The sequence below is a fragment of the Macrobrachium nipponense genome, chromosome 31 (genome assembly GCF_015104395.2).
Source record: "Macrobrachium nipponense isolate FS-2020 chromosome 31, ASM1510439v2, whole genome shotgun sequence".
In the NCBI taxonomy this organism is placed as follows: Eukaryota; Metazoa; Arthropoda; class Malacostraca; order Decapoda; family Palaemonidae; genus Macrobrachium; species Macrobrachium nipponense.
Genome location: NC_061093.1, coordinates 46,341,429 through 46,363,261, shown reverse-complemented (window position 1 = coordinate 46,363,261; position 21,833 = coordinate 46,341,429). Strand labels below are relative to the sequence as shown.

At 44.6% G+C, this 21,833-nt stretch overlaps 1 protein-coding gene across 1 annotated transcript in view; it reads right to left on the bottom strand.

The window, feature by feature from the left end:
• Window positions 1-21,833, bottom strand: part of LOC135206943 (nuclear pore complex protein Nup107-like) — a 118,502-nt gene that overhangs the window by 75,583 nt on the left and 21,086 nt on the right. Inside the window, 6 exon segments of the mRNA XM_064238467.1 lie at window positions 282-413; window positions 2,130-2,303; window positions 2,674-2,841; window positions 6,191-6,333; window positions 6,454-6,549; window positions 14,705-14,845. Of these exon segments, the coding sequence (XP_064094537.1) occupies window positions 282-413; window positions 2,130-2,303; window positions 2,674-2,841; window positions 6,191-6,333; window positions 6,454-6,549; window positions 14,705-14,825 (834 nt within the window). The 5' untranslated portion in view covers window positions 14,826-14,845.

Sequence of the window (21,833 nt, the reverse complement as noted above, 5' to 3'; positions counted from 1 at the left end):
CAATCACCAAACATCTTTAGGACTAATCTGACAAGGAACAGGTACATTCACCAAATATCTTGAGGACTAGTCTGACAAATCTCTTATTCATACATACGTATTTTGCAATCATAAGCACCTTGTGACACTTATCTGTTGGATTCAGTAGTACACAAGGTAGACGTCCTTTGTAATCCCTATAACTCTACTATAATAATTAAAAACATATGTACCATTTCAGCTCTTTAATTGTGAACAATCTGAATGATAACAATAAATTGTGTTCTGTACATTAACATTACCTTCATTGTCTTCAGTGTATTTTCCCATGCAATATGCATATCTCCAAAATACTCCACCCGATCACGACTCTTGAATAGTAAATCAAAGTCATCAGCTGAATTCTTCTCTAACCAGTCAATTACAATCTGTGCCTGAGAAATTAAGAAAAATATTTATATACATATTACAAAATTGAGTTTTCATTAAAAAAAATGTTATCTAAACCTGTCAAAATACTGAACCCAAATCACAGTCAGGATATGCAAATGCTGAAGTCCTAATGACAACAGAGAACAGTATTGTAACGAAAGGATGTAAGTACAGGCAAAGTAAGTACTCACCTCATTTCTGTCATGGTGACAGGTTCAAATAAAAAGAAAATGAGGTGATGAGAGGTGGTCCCCTACAACATTGATAAGTTGGTATGAAAAAAGTTTTACATTATCAACATTGGATTTTTCAGCACAAGCCCATCAGTTTCCATATGCTTAATCCCATTATCCCCCAGATCCACCAATCACTGGCTGCAAAGCTAGGTGGACTCTGCCATAATTATGGTAATTACCCAAGACACATATAGTAACTAAACAAGGAGAATGAGTTTATTAAAACTAACTATGGGTTACAAGATATGTTTATACAGACCATAATTACTATACCATGATTTATGAATGAATACCAAATGACAACATACTATACCAGGTTTGTAAAGCAAAACTGATTTACAATTACCAGCAATGGCAGTTAGGTAATTACCAGGAAATCCAAATAGGAGATTCATTACACTAACCTTAACCCAAATTATTAAAAACTATAGCTAATTATGAAAACACCATCACTAAAAACAAGAATAATGACAAATGCAGACTGAAGTGATGTGCAATAGGTCAATAATAGATAAAAAAAGTAAAAGGGTAAAAGTCTTGGGAACAGAGTTAATATGTCATACTGTAAAGCAGACAAATATAGGGATCATCTTCTTGAGTATGTCTGGACACAGAGAATAACGAAAATATTAAGCAAAGAAGGTAAATCAAATAAACAACCTGCGGAAGACCATTACTCAAGACCACAGCACATATCAAGATTTGAAAATCTTGTTATATGTCACCAACCAGCATAAATAAACTATTTGTAGCATTTACAGTCAAATTGCTACCAAATATAACAAAAAGTATGCACTCATCCTTTATTAATTATTAATTCTCTCTAAATGGTTACCCCCCCAAAAAAAAACATCTGACTCCAGTCATGGGAATTCCCAACTCTTTAAAAGTGACAAAACTATATCATTATTGTTAAATAGTTTAATCATAACAATGACTCAACATTCTTGCCTCTCATGCTATTACTAGTTGGTTTAACCAGTACACAGAATCAAAACACTTGATCCTCCTAGGAATCATGCAGAGGGTTTGTCTTTAATAAGCAGCTCGTTAAAAACTTTGATGGGTTTAACAGGAAATGTTGAGTATTACTGTATTTCTTTCAAAGGCTTTATAATAAATGTTAGCTGGAAATAAGACAATAAAATAAAAATACTAACTATTAGTGTTGTTCTGCCTTCTGTGGCCGGATCAAGTGGGTTACTAAAGTATATTTATTAAGGAGTCAAGCAAATGCTGCAATTCTAAAATAGGACATTTTTTGATAAGGTACTCTGCAGAATAAAGAACACAATCACAGAGGGTTTAATCTGTTTTTTATAAGTTATCAGATCATCATTCCCCAAACCCTACCTTTAAAGATTATGGATTTTGGAGAGTAAAAATCACTAAGAGGAGGTATTTTTTACATGGCTGAATAAGGTTACTGCATTCCCATCAGTGATTTTTAAACAAGACAAAAAATTATGAAATTTACATTACCTCCCGTATTATGCGATTTCCGTCAAACAGTTGATTTACAACTGTGAAATCAGTTAAATGTTCTTCATCTAGCATATTAGATTCTTGAATATTATTTTCATCACCTAGGCGCTCACTGTAGAGTGATCCAAGAATCCTCCAGGTGTTTCTTTCATTTAACAGTTGCTGGTATATCTAGACAGGGGGAATAAAATTTTGTTACAATGTAGTAAAGTATAATGTAAATAACTGTGGCAAAGAAGAAATACTAAGAATAAATGACAGACAAAAAACTGTTTATTCATTTTTAACTGATCTATTTTTATTTTTACTTAGGAGGACCATAAGAGTGTAACTCCTTTGATGACGAATAGCAACTACACTATGAAAAAAAAAATGGAATAATACAAAGGAATACAACACAGAAAATACATTAGGTAAATACACAATAAATTATAAGTAAACTATAGGAAAAAATAAATTAATAAAAATCTTAAGTACCTTATTATGAATTTGAATGCAAGATTCAGAAATAAAAAATTCAATAAAAACTGCAAATATATACCTGTTGTGTATTGGTAAAATTTGTGTGATGACGGGGAACTTTACGAATAAGCCTGTCCAAAGCAATAACCTGTTGACTGCACAAACTCTGGTATTCTTCTAGTTCTTCCCATATTTGCGCTTCTGATGGATGGTCCACCATAATCTTTATAAATTCAGAAAACAGCACCTGTTTCAAAACAATAAGTGTTAGGTTACTATGGAGGATACACTATCCCTGAAAATTTTTCTTTTGTATGCATGCCTAATTTGCTATCAAGAAGGTGGCATATCATAAAAAAACTGATACGTATAAATGATTTGAGGTTACTGGGTTGAAGTTAAAGGTAAAGAGGATGAAAAAATAAAAAACTTTGCCATATAGTTCATTTTTCACTCTTGAAAAAAAGTCAGTTTCAGTAAAAACTTCCAAATAATTTGCATGGTAAGAAGTTGGACTTAAATACAAAATGAAAGTTAGTGTAAGCAAAGTAATAGGAAACATTTCCTAAATACCTTTTTAAGCATACACAATACCCTTTATTTGGTAGTGCCTCCTTGGAGCATTGTGGGAGGTAAATTGAACATGACAATATACTGGGCTACACAACAGCAAATGATCCAGTGAAGAAACCCATCAAGCTATAGTAGCATGGCAAAGGAGTACAATACAGGTCAACTCCTTAAGATTGCGACATTCCGACTGAAATTTTACAAAACTAATTCTGTCATACTAATCCATCACTCATAATAAGCCCACAGTCCCAAATGTCCCAAAACTAATAAAAGCTTGAAAGCTACATAATAGCGAAATACTTCACCAAATTCCAGCAAGAATAGCCCAAAAATCCAATGACAAAGTGCAGCAAAAACACAATGTTGACTGTGACAGCGGCAGAAACAGAATGACATCATCGGCTAATTCATTCCAACAAACCTGTTAATTGGGCGGGTCTTGTCACCTACACTAAATTATCAAAGTGTGACCGCAACTTTTAAATAAAAGGCTGCTATATAAGTTAGAAATTATATCTATGTATGTGATTGTTTAATAAGTTACTTATAGTAGGGCCTCGATAATCGCGGGGGATAGGGCCCAGAACCCCCAGTGATAAGTAAATACCCGTGTTATCCTGGTACACCACCTCAAAAATTGCTTTAAACTGCCTACTTTAATAACTAACCCACCCAAGACCAATATTCCAATGTTTATAACTGCCTACTTGTTTACTTTATGCCTCCTTTGTTTGTGTGTATGTTTAAGTTATATGTCTATAATGTCACAAATCTTTTATAAATTTTCCTATCTTCAATTTCCCCTTCATCAGATCAGCAAACAAAAGTATATTACCTAACAATTCCTTTCTATTTTCATGATTTAGCTGCTGCACCAAACTAAAAGTACATAGTATATTTATTTTGTGAATGAACATATTTATGATAAAAAAACATGATTTACTGTAATGATTACAGCACTCGACTATAATATTAATGTATAAACAGCAAAATACAGCAAAAAAATCTATTTTTGTCTTTTGTTTACGTTTAGAATCAGCTGATAGACGTTTATTACCGAAAGAATTATTTTGGAAAATATAGTCGCTAAAAGAAACTAATTTATTACGGGAATTGTTATTATTTTCAACTTTGTACATACGTAATAGTTTATGATATTATGATACAGTAATTCATATTTCATTGAGAGAGAGAGAGAGAGAGAGAGAGAGAGAGAGAGAGAGAGAGAGAGAGAGAGAGAGAGAGAGAGCAACTTGAATAGCTTGAGAGAGCAGCTTAGGACGAGAGTAACTTGACTAGCTTAGCTCGAGAATAACATAATGAAATTTGTATTTTAAATATTTTTATGGTGATAAGAAATGAAACATTGATAGTGATAAGATATTCTCTTGTACACTGTTATAATACGTGATAATCATCGAGTCAACTACAAAAGTTGTATTGAAGCATAGTTTCGTAAATCGAAGAAAGAATAGAAATATGGCAAGACGTGTACTTACAAATGTCAGGGACCATCTTGTTCTATTATTATGATAATAATAGATCAGTATTATAGTTTTTTTCTGTAAGTGATAAGAGAGAGAGAGAGAGAGAGAGAGAGAGAGAGAGAGAGAGAGAGAGAGAGAGAGAGAGGGGGGGGGGAGAGAGTTGCTATTTACGTTCATAGTATTTGAAAATTTGTAAATAAGTTTATCCTAAAAATGCATTTAGTCATGAAAAGAAGATGAAAACACAATAATTAGTGAATCTTGCTCTATGATAAAATTCACGATTTCATTAATTTTCCAGGATATACGTAGTATTTGGGCTCCACAAAAAAGTAAGTAAAGTGATTTATGACAGAGTTCAGAGGATACTTATGTAAAAATACATCGGTAGTTTGTAGAACGGTGTAACCACTATCACATTGTATAAAAATATTATGTGCGAATGAGACTGTAGGTTTGGTGACGTCAAGGTGGTCATACACATTTTTTTTGTGAATGAATAATACATTTATGATAAAAAATAGTTACTGTACTGCTTACAGTACCATACTGTAATATTAATGTAATCACATCAAAATAAAGTAATCAGTGCATACTGTAAACTTATAAAGTGTATTTTTGTCTTTTGAAAAATGCATTCCCCAAGGAATTATTCCTTGAAGAGGCTTTTTATTATGAAGATATGCCAATAATATACTATAAGATATGCATTTTATTATGAATATATGAGAATAATATACAAGGTAACAATGGTTTTATTACGTTTAAGCTTCGTCGCCGATCGCAAACAACAATACGATAATCTAGGACAATTATCGTTTGTATGACTGCAGTATTCAGAGAAGTTGATTACGTTATACCAAAACAAATAATGAAGTTCGAATTGAAAATTAATGTTTTCCTAAATGTTATTACTACTACTGTAATTACGCTACTACTATTAACATTTCTAAAAGGTTAAGAATGACAAAGGTCGCTGTGAAGTGTAACTCAATGTTTACATTTCTGCTGGCCACTCAACTACAAGTTGATGTCAATAATGTGGAATTATTCCATGAATAGGCTATATATTATGAGGCTATGCCAATAATATATAAGGTGAGAATAGTTTTATTACCTTTATTGGCAGTTAATATCATAATGTTAATCTGTTCATGCATTTGCTGGTTATCGGAACCGGACGAGGCTTAGCCTACCATAGACAAGCCTGCGATGCTGCAATTTATACCAGGATATAGATTGAGAAGTGATCCAAGGAAAAACCCATGATTAAGTGAATCCGTGATTGCTGATCCGCAACTAAGCGAGGCCCCACTGTATATGAAACCCACCATTAATGGGACTGATATCATCCCAAATACCAGTAAGAAGCATATTATACCATTCCAGCACTTTCCATTACTGAGCAGATCTGTTCAATCCTCTTGAAAAAATGGAGCATGCACTAAAGTATTCTAGTATAACCTTCAGAATTACATTATACTTAGTATAATAGCGCATACACCATACTAAATTCTAAAGTCTATAGCTTCTTACCTGTGTAGCACGAATACCAGGATCATCTTCAGATAGCAAAGCAGCACTGGCAATGTCTGTTGTTATATCTCCCAAAAGAGTACCAGGGCACAGTGCTGTCACTTCTTCTCTAATCATACTAGGGCTATCCATATAACTAAGTCCTAAAAGATAAATTTCATTAATATACACACTGTAAAGCATGTTACCATACTTGAAATATTATAGCAAAAACTCACTTCAAATGGTGGATGAGAGTATAAGCAAACTTAGACAAATCTTACCAATTTGAGTTGTGTTTGAAGCTGTTGAATGTGATGACCCAATAATACCAATAGATCTGTCTAACAAAGCACCAATATCATCTTCAGGCTTCAAACCTGAAACACAGAAGTATCTTAAGTATTTTTACATAGCATCTTAAAAATACAAAACCTACATTACAGTGAGAGAGAGAGAAATAAGTCACACACTACACTGCCATTTTGAATGTCATATACTTAAACAATAAGACCTAACACAATATAACAAAACCACTGATACTGCATCAACTGTTCAAAAAACCAACAAATGTTTGCATGTTTACAAGTATGTGTACAGTATACTTAAATACACCAAATGGCTCAGAATCAGCCGACAATAGTGAGATCAAACAAATGGAGACCTGTTGCATGCAAACCCATTTGTATGTGAGCAGTCTCTCGCGACCATTTGCAGACTGCGCAAGTGAGAAGTGCTGCCTCTCTACAAGTGTTCTCAAGCAAAACATGGGTAGGCACATCATGAGCAGTCCTCATGTCTGAGAAAGCAGGGGTCAATTCGGGTCACTGTGTATGCTAGGTGCAACCCACATCAACCTTACCTACCAGGATGCAACCCATAAAGGTGGACAAACATTGTCATCTCCCTGACCCCAACAAGCCAAAAGTCCCTTGGCACAACTTATCAGAGGTCTTTTGGACTTTCTCTTTTTCCTATGATAGGCAAAGGGAAGGAGAGGAGAAGGAAGTAATCAATGATGAGGAGGAGGAGGAAGTTCTTGCCCCTATCATGTGACTTCAACTCTCCTCTGCAGGGGCAGTAGACATAGGGGCATCTCCAGTGGTACGGACAACCACCATCAGAAACGCAACAGCAGATGGAAGTCAACATGATAAGGGTAAGCATATTGATCACCCACATTCCTGCACATATCCCACTCTTAGCCATGAAAGTTCTGTTCATGTGAAAAGAGCAGGGAGAAGTGACTGGTTGGTAAAAGTTTCTACCCTCCCTCCTCCACCAAATCTTTCATGAGAAAACTGCATATCCTTCCCTTACAATGCAGCAGCATCAAAGGGGTTATAATTAAATGAAGGAGGATGAAGGGCTACATACTCTTGTTCACTCTATTGATCTCTGGTAAACAAATTAGTACTGAAAATATACAAAAGGTCCCAATTTAGTAGTCAGCTTTAGCACAACAAATGTCCTCACTTCACAGTGGCCAAAGCAAAAGTGCTTGTTGATGGCAGGTAGTTAATGGATTCCCCCCTCACCCTCATTTTTACTAGTTAGCTATCTTATTACTAACTTTCAATAATCATTTCCTGCTCACACAAGGAATCCTCCAATATGTTATTGTTATAATACAATTAAGTTTGTTCATACTTACCTGGCAGATATATATATAGCTGTATTCTCTGAAGTCCGACAGAATTTCAAAACTCGCGGCACACGCAGTGGGCGGCCAGGTGGTAGTACCCATTCCCGCCGCTGGGAGGCGGATATCAGGAACCATTCCCACTTTCTATTCATATTTTCTAGTGCCACTGTCTCCTGAGGGGAGGTGGGTGGGCACTTAATTATATATATCTGCCAGGTAAGTATGAACAAACTTAATTGTATTATAACAATAACATTTTGTTCATGAAACTTACCGTCAGAATATATATATAGCTGAAGCCTCCCTTTGGATGGTGGAAAGAGACAGAATAGGATTTTAGGAAACAAAATTAAGTAGATGATAGACATCTTGGTTCCTCACCTGTTAGCATAGCTGACTTCGTGATTACTGTCACCCAAGCCTGCTTCTGCTTAACCAGAGTTGCCAGCGAGGTAGAGACCTGTACTGCTGGTGCGCTCCGGATGATCTGTCAACGGGGGCGTACCCACAACGTGACTAGACCATAGTACCATACATATGAGGGCTATGAAGCAACTGACCACCACCTGACCAACTAAACAAAACCCCATTTAAGCTAAAATAACGAATGGAAATCTCCTCTGGAGATCTAACCAACAACCAAAAAACGCAAAATAAAAACTAAACCTAACTTTTAGCTAGGGGATAGGATAAGAGCTACTTCCAGCCCCCAAAACTGTGTCTGCAGAAATGTATGGCCCTAGAGAACAGCAGTTCTCGTATATCGTTTCCTTTTCACATCTCTCAATAGTGTGAGGCGAAATACTGAATTGCTCCTCCAAAAGGTGGAATCAAGAATGTCCTTGATTGACATATTCTTTTGGAAGGCAAGCGAGGTTTCAACAGCTCTGACTTCATGAGCGTTCACTCGCAGGAGGCTCAAATCAGTCTTCTGGCAAGATGAATGAGCCTCCTTGATAATGTCCCTTAGAAAGAAAGCCAAAGCATTCTTTGATAAAGGTAAATCTGGTCTCTTCACTGAGCACCACAAATTACCTGAGGGACCTCGTACCTCCTTCGTTTTCTGTACATAAAATTTGAGAGCCCTGACAGGGCACAGGAATCTCTCTGGTTCTCGACCCACTAAGTTCGTCATTCCCTTTATTTCGAAGCTCTTGGGCCAAGGGTTAGACGGGTTCTCATTCTTGCCCAAGAACGTGGGACTCAAAGAGCAGACAGCGTTATTACCTTTGAAGCCCACATGTTCAGTAATGGCTTGAATTTCGCTAACTCTCTTCGCCGTCACCAGAGCAGTTAGGAAAAGAGCCTTTCTCGTCAAGTTCCTAAGAGACGCTGCATAGAGAGGCTCGAAAGGACTTGACATCAAATGCCTTAGAACAACATCTAAGTTCCAGGAAGGAGGCCTCGCCTGAGTAATCTTTGATGTTTCAAACGATCTCAAGAGATCGTGAAGATCTCTGTTGTCAGCAAGATCTAGGCCTCTGTGCCGAAAGACTGCTGACAGCATGCTTCTATATCCCTTAATGGTTGGGACTGCTAACCTCTGCACATTCCTCAAGTACAGAAGAAAGTCCTCCTATTTGGGCTCACAAAGAGGTCGGTGGAAGAGAGGAAATTCCCTCCCTTCTACACCATGCCCTGAAGGAAGCCCACTTCGACTGGTAAACTGCACGCGATGAAGCCCTCCTTGCGTTGGCAATTGCTTTCGATACTAATTTAGAAAAACCCCTCGCTCTGGCCAACTTTTCGATAGTCTGAAAGTAGTCAGACATAGAGCGGAGAGGTTTTTGTGAAACCTTTCGAAGTGGGGCTGTTTGAGTAGATCTTTCCTCCAGGGCAGAGTCCTTGGGAAGTCTACAAGGAAAATAAAGACATTACCCTCCGTGAAAACCAATCTCTCGCAGGCCACATCAGGGCGATTAGAGTCAACCTCGTCCCCTCTGATGCCGCAAACTTCCTTATGACTTCCTCCGTGATCTTGAACAGTGGGAAGGCATACAGATCCAAGCCTGTCCAGTCCCAGAGAAGGGCGTCTAAAGCGACCGCTCCTGGATCCAGAACAGGGGAGCAATAAAGAGGAAGCCTCTTCGTCCTCGAAGTCGCGAATAGGTCCACCAGAGGATGTCCCCATAACTTCCACAGCTCCCGACAAACGTCAAGATGCAGAGTCCATTCTGTCGGCAGGAGCTGATCCCTGTCCGACCGGAGAAGGTCTGCTCTTGACGTTTCTGGACTTCTGAAGATTGAACCTGTAGTAAGGATCTTTTAATTTTGCCTCGCTCGCGCCCACAGCAAGAATCTGCTCTCGCTAAGGCAAAACAGGGGTCGGGAATTGTGTGTACCTCCCTGTTTCCTTAAGTAGGCCAGGGCTGTGGTGTTGTCCGAGTTGACCTGGACAACTTTGCATGCAACCTTCTCTTCGAAGAACTGTAGTGCTAGGAAAATCGCTGCTAGTTCTTTTAGATTTATGTGCCAGGACACCTGTTCCCCCCTCCAGGTGCCTGACACTTCTTTCCCCTCCTGAGGTTGCTCCCCAGCCCGAAATGGACGCGTCGGAAAACAACACTAGGTCGGGGGTAAGGGGCTCTGAAGTTTAAGAGATAAACCCTCTCAAAACTTCCCAGGATCGAGCCACCATCTCAAATGACTCTTTACCGACTCGGAGATCTTTAAGGTCGCATCTAGATCTTGCTTGACCCTCCATTCTTCTGCTAGGAATAACTGAGAGGCCTGAGGTGCAGTCTCCCTAGGGAAACAAACTTTTCCAGCGAGGAAATGGTTCCCAGCAGACTCATTCATTCCCTCGCCGAGCAAGTTTCCTTCCCAGGAAGGCTGAAACTTTCTCTAAGCCTTGCTGCTGTCGTTCCTGGGATGGAAACGCTCGAAAAGCCACTGAATCCATCTGAATCCCCAGATACACGATGGACTGTGTCGGGATCAGATGCGACTTTTCGAGGTTGACCAGAAGTCCCAGGGACTTCGCCAAGGCTAACGTTAACTGAAGGTCCTTCAGACACCTCTCTTCTGAAGACGCTCTGATGAGCCAATCGTCGAGATAGAGAGATCCTTATTCCTGAAGAATGTAACCATCTCGCTACATTCTTCATTAGAACAGTAAACACCATCGGAGCCGTGCTTAATCCGAAACAAAAAGCTCTGAATTGCCAGAACCTTTGACCTCCCTTAGAACAAACCTGTAGATACTGTTTCTTGAGAAGGGTAGGGGAATTCGGTAAACGGGAAAGTATGCGTCCTGCAGGTCCAAGGACACCATCCAGTCGCCCGGTCTCAAGGCTCCTAGAACTGACTGAGGCGTTTCCATCTTGAATTTTTTCTTTTCTATGAAAAGATTCAGCCTGCTTACACCTAGGACTGGACGCCAACCCGTCGACTGCTTTGGTACCAGGAAAAGCCTGTTGTAAAATCCTGGTGACCCCAGGTCTACGACCTGTTCCACCGCTCTTTTTTCGACCATTTGGTCTAGAAGGTCGAATAGTATCCGCTGTTTCTCCCATTGGTACGAAGGAGAAAGATCTCTGGGAGTTGTGCATAGAGGAGGAGGTACCATAAAGGGAATCTTGTACCCCTGTTCTACTATCTTGAGGGACCAAAAGTCCGTACCCCTCTCTCTCCATGCTCCAGCAAAGTCTTTCAGTCTGGCTCCGACTGGTGTCTGAAGGACATAGTTCTCACTTCTTTCCTCTCGGTTTGAAAGAAGCTCTTCCTCTTGAAAGTACTCTCCCTTGAGGAGCTGATCTTGAGGGAGGAGCCCCACGAAAGGGCCTCAGCTTCTTCGGAAAATAATCCAAAAGAAGACGTTGTAGGGACTGCGGGGAAGTTTGGAGGACTGGGCTAAGAGGTCCTGTGTAGCTTTTTCTTGCAAACTAACAGCCAGGTCCTTAACCAAAGTCTGGGGGAAAAGATGGTTCGAAAGAGGTGCAAAGAGAAGCTCTGCCCTTTGAGAAGGAGAAACTGACTTCGCAGTAAAATTACAGAAAAGAGCTCTCTTCTTTAATAGGCCCGTACCGAAGTGCGACACCAACTCTTCCGAACCATCTCTGACGGCCTTGTCCATGCATGCTAATACACTGGACAGCTCCCCCAGACTGATAGAGTCCGGACTCCTAGATTGAACATCTAGGACTCCCAAGCACCAGTCCAAAAAGTTGAAGACTTCCAGAGTCCTCAAAAGTCCTTTCAGGTGATGATCAATCTCCGTAGGTGTCCCACAAAAATCTTCGCTGAAGAAAGTAGGGACCTCCTCTGAGCGTCGACCAGACTTGCAAATCACCTTGCGCTGATGAAGGGATCCTCACACCCACTTCTTCTCTAGTCTCACACCAAACTCTCTAGTCTCACCACCCCCCCTTTTTCCACTGAGTCTCGAGGGAGGAAGTGCGAAAGTAGACTTGCCCTGATCCTTCCTGCGTTCCATCCAATCCTGGAGCTTCTTGAAAGCCCTCTTAGTGGAAAGTGAAGTCTTCATTTCTACGAACTCCGGAGCTTTACTGGCTTTTGATGAGGAAAACTGAGAAGGGGGAGACCGAGGAGCTGAAGGCTGAAACTTGTCTCCAAACGACGAGCGTAAAAGTCGAACTAGAACTTTGTAGTCTGATACAGACGAAGCAGACGGCTGAACCTCCTCAACCGAGTCCGCAGGACTACTCAATTCTCCCTCTTCCCTGAGAGGAACTGGTGACTGCACAGCAGGAGGGGGCATAAGACCAACAGGTCTGATCTTCAAAAGAGACCTCTGAAGTTTGGATGAAGAAGCCTCCTCATCCAGACGGACCTCTTGTCGTTCGTTGTGGCATGAAACTAGACGATCGTCTTGAAAGCGTCGAGCGTCTTGAGAGGCGTCTTGACTAGCCTTAATTCGCCGAGCTTCTTGTAAAGCATCCTGCCGAACTTCTACCGAAGCGTCCTTGCTAGCGCCTAAAGAAGCGCCCTTACGCGCCTTTACAAAAGCTTCCTTACTAGCGCGTACAATAGCGTCCCTCCGAGAGTCAACAAAAGCGTCCTTACGAGCGCTTGCAAAAGCATCTTTATGAGCTCTTAAAGCGTCCTGTTGAGCGCTCTCAAAAGCCTCTTCACGAGCGCTTGCAAAAGCGTCCCTCCGAGCGTCAACAGAAACGTCCTGACGAGCGTCCTCAAAAACGTCCTGCCGAGCGTCTTCATAGGCATTCTGAAAAGCGTCCCGCCGAGCGTCCTGCTGAGCGTCCTCCAAAGTGTCCTGCGCAGGACGTCTAGAGGGAAAACCACCCTCTCACTTACGCGCCCTTCTTACTCACAGTCCGAGAGCGAAGGGGCAACGATCTAAAAGCAGGAGGTGAAAGAGACGAACGAGGAGACGGAGAAGGAGACTGCTTAGATCTCTTAACAGGCAGTCTGATGTCCTTCCTACGGTGAGGCTCGACAGCTTTCTTAGCTATCAAAGAAGACAACTGGTCCTGAAGGGACACGAGAATATTCTTCGTAGGCGAAGAATCCAAAGCAGGTGAAGGGCTGATCCTGCGAGAAGACGAGGGGCGAGGGGACGCCTCCTTCCCTCTCACAGGTACAGCTACCTGCCTCTCCTGAGAGCGACTGGGGCGCTCCCCAGCGTCATCCTCCGATGACGTCCTATATCTCTTCTGTGGCGGAAAAGCGTCATACGACGCCGGCGACGACCGCAAAGAAACCAGCGAGAGAGGACGTGAAGCGTCCTCACTTCTAAAAGTCCTTTTCAATGGACGCGAGTCTCTCCAAGCGCTCCACCCCTTGCGCGGGGAGGGCGCCTCGGAGGACGAAAAACAGTCCTTGAGGATGCGAGCCTGAGCACGCTCCTTGGCAGCCTGGGAATTTGCAACAGGACCTGCCGAAGGGACGCCAGATCGGTGGGGAGCCCCCGTAACCCTCTTGCAGCTTTCGACATGCCCACTCCCTGAGTCCTGGGAGTCCGACAGCGGTCTAGGCCTAGAGGGATTATGGGGCCGATCTGACGCCCCCTCCACAACACTAGGGGCACAATCACTAAACTTCACAGCGCCATTTTTTTTAAGGCTAGCACTTTGGATTCCAGAGATCGCAAAGAATCCAAAATAAGAGAAAGGGCATTACCTTCTCCAGACACAATTTCAGGGCCCGAAGGCAACATCACAGGGTTTAGAGATACCAAAATCTATACTGGGGTTATTGAAGGTGGAATATTACTTCCCTTACCTTTACTGGAACCACTCCTAGAGGAAGACCTCCTGATCCTATCACGTTCCAATTCCCGTAGATAGGAATCATACATCTTCCATCCATCATCGGTCAAACATTCGCACTCCTTACACTGATCATCGATTAAGCACACATGCCCCCTACACCCCGTACATACAGTGTGGGATTTCGGTAGCCTCACCTTACAATCACTCTTCACACACACCCTGAAACTCACTGAACTTGATCCAGACATCACGTTCCAAGAAAAGCCAATCCAAAATAAAAAAACAGTCCACTATTGCGCGTGCCTAGCCACCAATCCAGAATCAAAACCAAAAGACAATCCAGATACTTAAGTGACCAAAAGTTATCAAAATCCAAAGGAGGAGGTACTGCAAACAGTTGTTTACAGCACCGGCGACAGAAAAAATATGAATAGAAAATGGGAATGGTTCCTGATATCCGCCTCCCAGCGGCGGGAATGGGTACTACCACCTGGCCGCCCACTGCGTGTGCCGCGAGTTTTGAAATTCTGTCAGACTTCAGAGAATACAGCTATATATATATCTGCCAGGTAAGTTTCATGAACAAAACAAAAAGTAACAGCCTTCCTTTATGTGGGAAAAATCACAACTTTTTAAAGTAAACTGTGTTTTTCCTAACTATGCAAACCTGAGGTCATTTACAATAGGAATAATACTTACCTTTTATCAAATTGAGTCTCCTTGAAGTTTTGGGAGTACGTATTATACCACCACCAGGTGAGCCAAGCGCAGCATCTAGACGAGCATAAGATTCTTCCATTTTATTGTCCATATTTTCCATTTTTAAGACATTTAATCAATCTGGAAATAATTATGAAAAATAAGCATAAGTATTGAGTAAACTGTCTCACTTTAGAATAAAGACCATGCAAGGAATGGAGGTTTACTTAAAAGAAGAAACTGATTTTTCCATTTGATACTAATTTTTCAATTTAATTTTCAACAATTTTTAACATTTCAGTTATAAGTGTCACATTATCTTATTAAAAGGCCTTACTCTTAACAAAAGCAGGGGACCAAATAGGGAAATCAGTCTCTAAGACCTTGACAAGTTAGTTTTGGGGAAACTAGGGACTGACAATACCAATGAGGACAAAAATCTTATGTTAGATTAGATTGTGATGCATCCTTAAATATATCACTATGATTTATGGCATACAAAGTCAGGGAAGACTTGGGAGGGAGTTCACAGGCATCCCCAGGGGCCAGTGGGATGTGGTTTCTTATGTGAGGTTAAGCTCCATCTTTGTACAGGCAGTCACTGGGTTACATCAGGTTCGGGTTAAGTTGTTCCAGACTTAACCCCTTCAGGACCGTAACGTTTCTACGACGTCATGGAGGGTACAGTGCCACTACCCGTGACATATATACGTCATCATAACTCCATAGCGCAATAGGGGAGCTCATAGCGTTGGGTTATGTCTCCTATTGGTTTTTGCAGGCGTGGGTAGGCTGCACTAACAAACACTAAGCTCCTCCTATCCAGCCAATCGTGGACATTCTTGGCTATGACGTCACAGCCTCCTCATAAGTTGATGCTCAGTCATGGTTGTGTTCACGCAAGTTGTTTCACGATTTTTTTCATTTTCTCTGGTGATTTTCTTTGTTTTATTTGCATTTTTACTGTAAAACCATGAGTGAAAACAGTGATATCTCTTCTGAGGAATATGCCCTTTCTGAGGAAGAGTATGATAGTGGTGACACGCTCTCAAGTGATGAAATAAGTGAAATAAGTGATGATGATGTAGAAGAACGAGAGGTAAAAGGTGGGTTTACATAATAAGTTACCAACATATTAGAGGATCATCGTCCAACAATGTTGCGAGAACAATTTTAAAACTGGCGCGCCGCCAACTCAGTAGACTCGCCACCATCCTCCCACTTTCCCATTGGTTCCTGATGCTAGTCACTGCCATAAGATCCTGCTCTCCTATTGGTCAGCATCTGTCCCATCATATCTCTATGTAAAGGTGTTCCTTGACCATTTTTTGTGGCAGCGTTATTGTAAACACCTGGAAATCGTTCGTTCACATATATTTCATTTGTTAACGTAAATTCGTGTCAGTGATTTTGCTTTTGTTGTACTGTAAGTTACTTTACATGTTGTGTGTGAACTTAATGATATGCGTTATTAGCCATGGGTCCCAAGAATGTTGGTGAAGTTCACGGAAAGAAGAGGATGTTTTCTATGGAGACAAAGATGGAGATAATCAAGAAGTGTTAATGTTTTCTGCCATTTGTTGATGTAATATGACAATTTGTCGAAAATTGCATTTTTCCTAACTATACAAACCTGAGGTCCTTTAACAATAGGAAGGTAACTAGCGGCAGCTGGGACGGTCGTAAGCTTCGAACAAGGGGAGAACGGTAGTTAACTGCTTGTCCGATCGTGCGCGTGCCGCGCGCCCGAGCGGTGAAGAATCACTTTTGCTTTAGGCCCATGCAAAAAAGTGCAGAGTGAGGGGTGGTATGTGGGACTATATGTAAAGGACCTCATGGTTTGTATAGTTAGGAACAATGCAATTTTCGACCAATTGTCATTTGTTCCGATACGTAATACAAACCCTCGGTCCTTTAACAATAGGAAGACTCACTTCTTGGTGGGAGGAATCTGAGTCTTTTTGGTGAACAGACTGGTGTTCGTCCAACCTTGGAATGCCTCCCTGGTCGTAAGAGCAAGGGAGGGATCCAAACCTCTGTCCGATTGATCGGGGTGTGCACCGCAGGATCAATGGTCAGACCTCTGAGCCAAGTACTAAGAGAGAGGCCAGCGTATCTCGTTGTACCAGCAAGCAAGAACTTGCTCCTTTACAAGAGCCAACATAAAGTTATGGGTTTGTCTCAAGTAGGCATCCACTCCTTCCCCCTGTTGGAGGAGAGAGTGGAGGATATTTGCTTCTATCCCTAACTAAAGGGATAGATTGGGGCTCGGTCGAGTAGCTTACCTGCATCGAAATTCCTTTCCAGCATGGTGACGACCGTGACCCTCTGCCCACAGGTAGAGAGAGAGAAAGATGGAGAAGAGAAGCCAGTCGCACTCTCATTCACACATTCATTCCTACAGTCACACCAGGAATCGATGCTGTTCTGCCTGCTCGGGTGCTGGTAAGCTTACACAACGTGTTGAGCAGCCACCACAGGTCCAAGGAAAAAGTATCCAAGGACTTGTGGGCAATATCCCGAAGGTTAGAAGGACGTTGAAGGTAGTCTGGTTGGCCCAGACACCTGCCTTCAGGACCTGCGCCACGGAGAAGTTCTTACGGAATGCCAAAGAGGGTCCAATACCTCTGACTTCGTGGGCTCTCGGTCGGAGCCTACAGATGTCGTCACTACCATCAGCCTTGTACGCTCTCCTGATCACCTCACGCAGCCAGAAAGAATGTGTGTTCTTGGATACTTCTTTCTTGGTAACCCCAGTGCTAACGAAGAGGCGTCGACACTCAGGCCTGAGGTGTCGAGTTTTCTTCAGATAGCGCCGTAGCGCCCTCACAGGACAAAGCAGCATCTCATCATATCGTTGTCGGTGAAATCCATTAGGGAGGGGATCGTGAAGACTCTAACCTGTCGTCAGGGATCGACGGATTCTGAGTCTTAGCTACGAAGTTCGGGACAAAATCGAGCGTCACAGATCCCCATCCCCTGGAATGTTTTAACATTGAAGGAAAGACCATGAAGTTCCCTACTCTCTTCGCCAATGCCAGGGCCAGCAAGAAGAGGGTCTTGAGGTCAGATTCCTGTCTGACGACTCTCAGAGTGGCTCGAATGGTCTTCGAGTCAAACTCCTAAGGACGAGAGTCACATCCCACTCAGGGGGCCTGAGTTCCCTGGGTGGGCAAGACCTTTCGAAGCTCCTCATAAGCAAGGAGATCTCGAACGAGTTCGAGATGTCCAGTCCCCTCAGTTTTAGGACAAGGGCCAGGGCGGCTCTATATCCTTAAACTGTGGGTACTGAGAGGAGCTTCTCTCGGCGAAGAAACACGAGGAAATCCGCTACCTGCTGAAAGAGTGGCTCTGAGAGGAGATAGACCCCGTCTACGACACCAACCACAGAAGACGGCCCACTTCCCCTGGTACAACTGCTGCAGAGGACTGTCGGACGTGTCCAGCCATCTCTGTTGCTGCGCTGCGAGAAAAAGCCTCTCGTTCGCAAGGAGATGGTGGATAACAGCCAGCCGTGAAGTTGTAGGGGACTGGACTGCTCGGTGGTACCGTTCTACGTGTGGCTGGGCTAGAAGGTTGTGCCAGTGGGGCATCTCTCTCGGTTCTTCCGCAAGAAGAGCCAGCAGGTCCGGATACCAAACGGCTTGAGGTCGTTTGGGAGCCACCAGGATCATCCTGAGATTGGGAGTGATCAGCGCTCGGCTGATCACTTTCCGAATCAGACAAAAGGGAGGAAAGGCGTAGACGAAGAGGTTGTCCCAGGGGTGTTGAAGAGCGTCCTCTGCAGCTGCCCATGGGTCCGGCACGGCTGAACAAAAAACCTGAAGTTTTTTGTTGTGCCGGGTGGCGAACAGGTCTATGACTGGACGCCCCCACAGGTTGAAGAGCCTTTCCGCCACTTCTGGGTGTAGGGACCACTCGGTCCCTATCACCTGATCCCGACGGCTGAGCTTGTCTGCTACTACATTCCTCTTGCCTGGAATGTAGCGTGCTGACAGCTCTATTGAGTGAGCCGTGGCCCACTCGTGCACCTGCACGGTCAACTGGTGTAGCGGGAGAGACACTAGGCCCCCCTGCTTGTTGATGTATGCCACTACTGTGGTGTTGTCGCACATCAACACCACTGAGTGTCCCACCAAGCGGTCCTGGAATTCTTGGAGAGCGTAGAACGCCGCCTTGAGTTCCAGGACATTGATGTGAAGGTGCTTGTCGTGATGGTCCCACACACCTGCAGTCAGCAACTCCTCCAGGTGTGCGCCCCATCCCTCGGTTGATGCGTCTGAAAACAGCAACATCTCCGGGGGGGGAGTGCGTAGAGGCACTCCTCTTAAGATGTTCCTGTCGTCGAGCCACCAGGCTAGGTCCTGCCTCACCTTCTCCGTGAGGGACACGGGGAAGTAAGGTGGATCCTTTACCTGTGACCAACTCTCCCTTAGTCTCCACTGGAGAGACCGCAGGTGAAGACGTCCGTGAGGAACTAACTTCTCGAGTGACGACAGGTGGCCAATCACGACTTGCCATTGCTGAGCTGCCTGTTCCTGCCGAGACAGGAACCAGCTGGCTGCCTCCCTGAATCTGCTGATCCTCAAGTCTGCGGGGCGAACTTGAGCTGCTACCGTATCGATCAGCATACCCAGGTACTTCATCTTCTGCTTGGGTTCGAGATCGGACTTCTCGTAGTTTATCACGATCCCCAGATCGCGACAAAACTTTAGAAGTCGATCCCTGTCCTGCAGCAACTGCGAGCGGCAGCTCGCCAGGACCAGCCAATCATCGAGATACCTCAGAAGACGTATCCCGTGCGAATGGGCCCAAGCAGACACCAGAGTGAACACTATCGTGAACACCTGTGGGGCGGGGGGTTGAGAGCAACCGAAGCAAAGTGCCCTGAATTGGTACAGCGTACCCGTCGAAGATGAAGCGGAGGTACTTTCTTTCTGGAGGACTGACTGGATGGGATATTTTGAAAAGACGCACTCCTTCAGGTCCACCGAAAGCATGAAATCGTTCTCCCTGATGGAGTCGAGCACGGAACTGCCGTCTCCATCTGAACCGAGTCTGGCGAACAAATCGGTTCAGGGGAGAGAGATCTATCACCGGGCCAGCCACCCCCCGATGCCTTCTCCACTAAGAAGAGGCAGCTGTAAAAGCCCGGTGACCGATCTACTACGACTTCTACAGCTCGTTTGGTCAGCATGGTCTTGATCTCCTGCCGAAGAGCGTCGTCCTTTGAGGATCCTTGTACATAAGTCTGAAGATGGACCGGGTTGGAGGTGAGGGGTGTCCGAGATTTCGAAGGGTAGCAGATATCCCTCCCGAAGGACGTCTACTATCCAGGTCTCGGCACCGTAGCGCTGCCAAGTTGCCCAATGGCTCGCTAGGCATCCCCCCACTTCCGGCAGCAGTTGAGGGGGAACGCCGTCCCTAGCGTTTCCCACCTCACTTCGACTTCTTCCCAGCACCTCCTCGGGGAAAGGAGGGCTGGAGGAGGGCTGGTTACGGGCCTCCCTTACCAGAAGTTGAAGCAGGAAGAGTCTTTTTCCTCGGGGCTTCGATGGAGCAGCCGTCTTAGCAGCCGAGGAAGCGCTAGCTAAACTCTTAGGCTTAGCCGCAGTTGCACGAGGTTGCCCAGAAACCTTCGTGACTGCCTGGTGAACCAGACGGTTCACTGTCATCAGTGCGCCGTCTCTCCACCGCAGCGTCACCATCTCTCCGGGAAAGAGAGCGGAGGAACTCGTCATAGGTCCATTACGGAGTCCATTTACCGCTTACGCCCAGCCCCCTTGGCTACTCGTGTAAGGACAGCGTCCCTACGACGGAGAACCAAGTTGGCCCACAGGTTTGCCGTCCTGACTTTAGCGAATCCTCTCGTCCTGAGACGAAATTCTCCACCTGGTCAAGGACTGAGTCTGCAAGCTCTGATCGCGGCAGTCCCACCGTCAATTTGGGTTCCCTCTTCGGGCCCCAAAATGACTCGAGCCGGGATGTGGGCTCAGATGGTGGTAGCGGCGATCCTTCCCCCAGGTCGTTGTGCTGACGAATCAGCGCAATAACCTGGGCAAAGTTCCTCTGGATCTCGGGAGTTACAGCGTCCTGAGGAGTAGGACCGTCCAGTCCTCCAACAAGAGCAGCTCTCGAGACCCTCCTCCTTAAGAAGGAAGGAACAGCAAACAGACCCCTGACGGTCGCCTCCAGCCACTTGCGCGTACGACCTGGCTGGTCCTAAGACCATACCTGGCGCGTGCGGCATCGTGACGGCATCGCGAGCGGCGCACCTCTCACGATCACTCCTAGCTACCTCGCTCTTCCCGGTGTACCCGAGGAAGTTGAAGGTAGTGGAGAGGCAGACCTGACGCTCCCCCCCACTCGCTGGCAGGACCAGCGTACGTGGGGGGCTGCAGCCGATCACCAACCCGCGGTGGGGATCGATCTGCAGGCCTGGCCGTGCCGCTCACCTGTGGCGAGCGGCGACTGAGCACGTCGACCCCGGTCCCATGCATCAGACGAGCTGCTGCTGGCCACCGTCTCCGTCCGGTCCCTGTGGGAGCGGCGGTCAGGTGATCTGCAGAGCTCGCTTTCGCGGCACGTCAAACCGCTGGTACCAGCCGAGGCTGGTACCGTCGGTCGAGGGGACCTCTTCCCAGCCTCAACCCGTGGCCGGTCAGAGACTGTCACGTCAACCCGAGGTACCGGCTGGTCACTACGAGAGCGGCCGCTGGCCTGGCGAGTGTCGCCTGTGCGACTTTCGACAGTCTTCTGCTCCGTGCCTCGGTCATGACGTTGAGCGAACTCAGGCGTCTTGACTTTGGCTGCACGGTCACCCGAAGGAGACCGTACACTCGGAACTTCTCGCGGACGAGAAGCCGAGCCGGTACCTGGCTTAGCAGCAGAAACTACCAAGACCAGGCGAGGATGTACCAGCGGTAGTCCAGCACACCCTTGGTCCCCGTTCTTCTTCTTCTTCTCAGAAGAGGAGACGGGCCCCGTTCCCGAGGGAACAGGAGGACCAGCAGAAGCACCCCCCGTCACACCGGAGTGAGACGGGCCATTCGAAGGTCCCGAAGGAGCCTTCTTAGGGGGGGAGGAGGCAGCCTTCTTCTTCTTCGGCTTGGAAGCCTTAGAAGTCGAA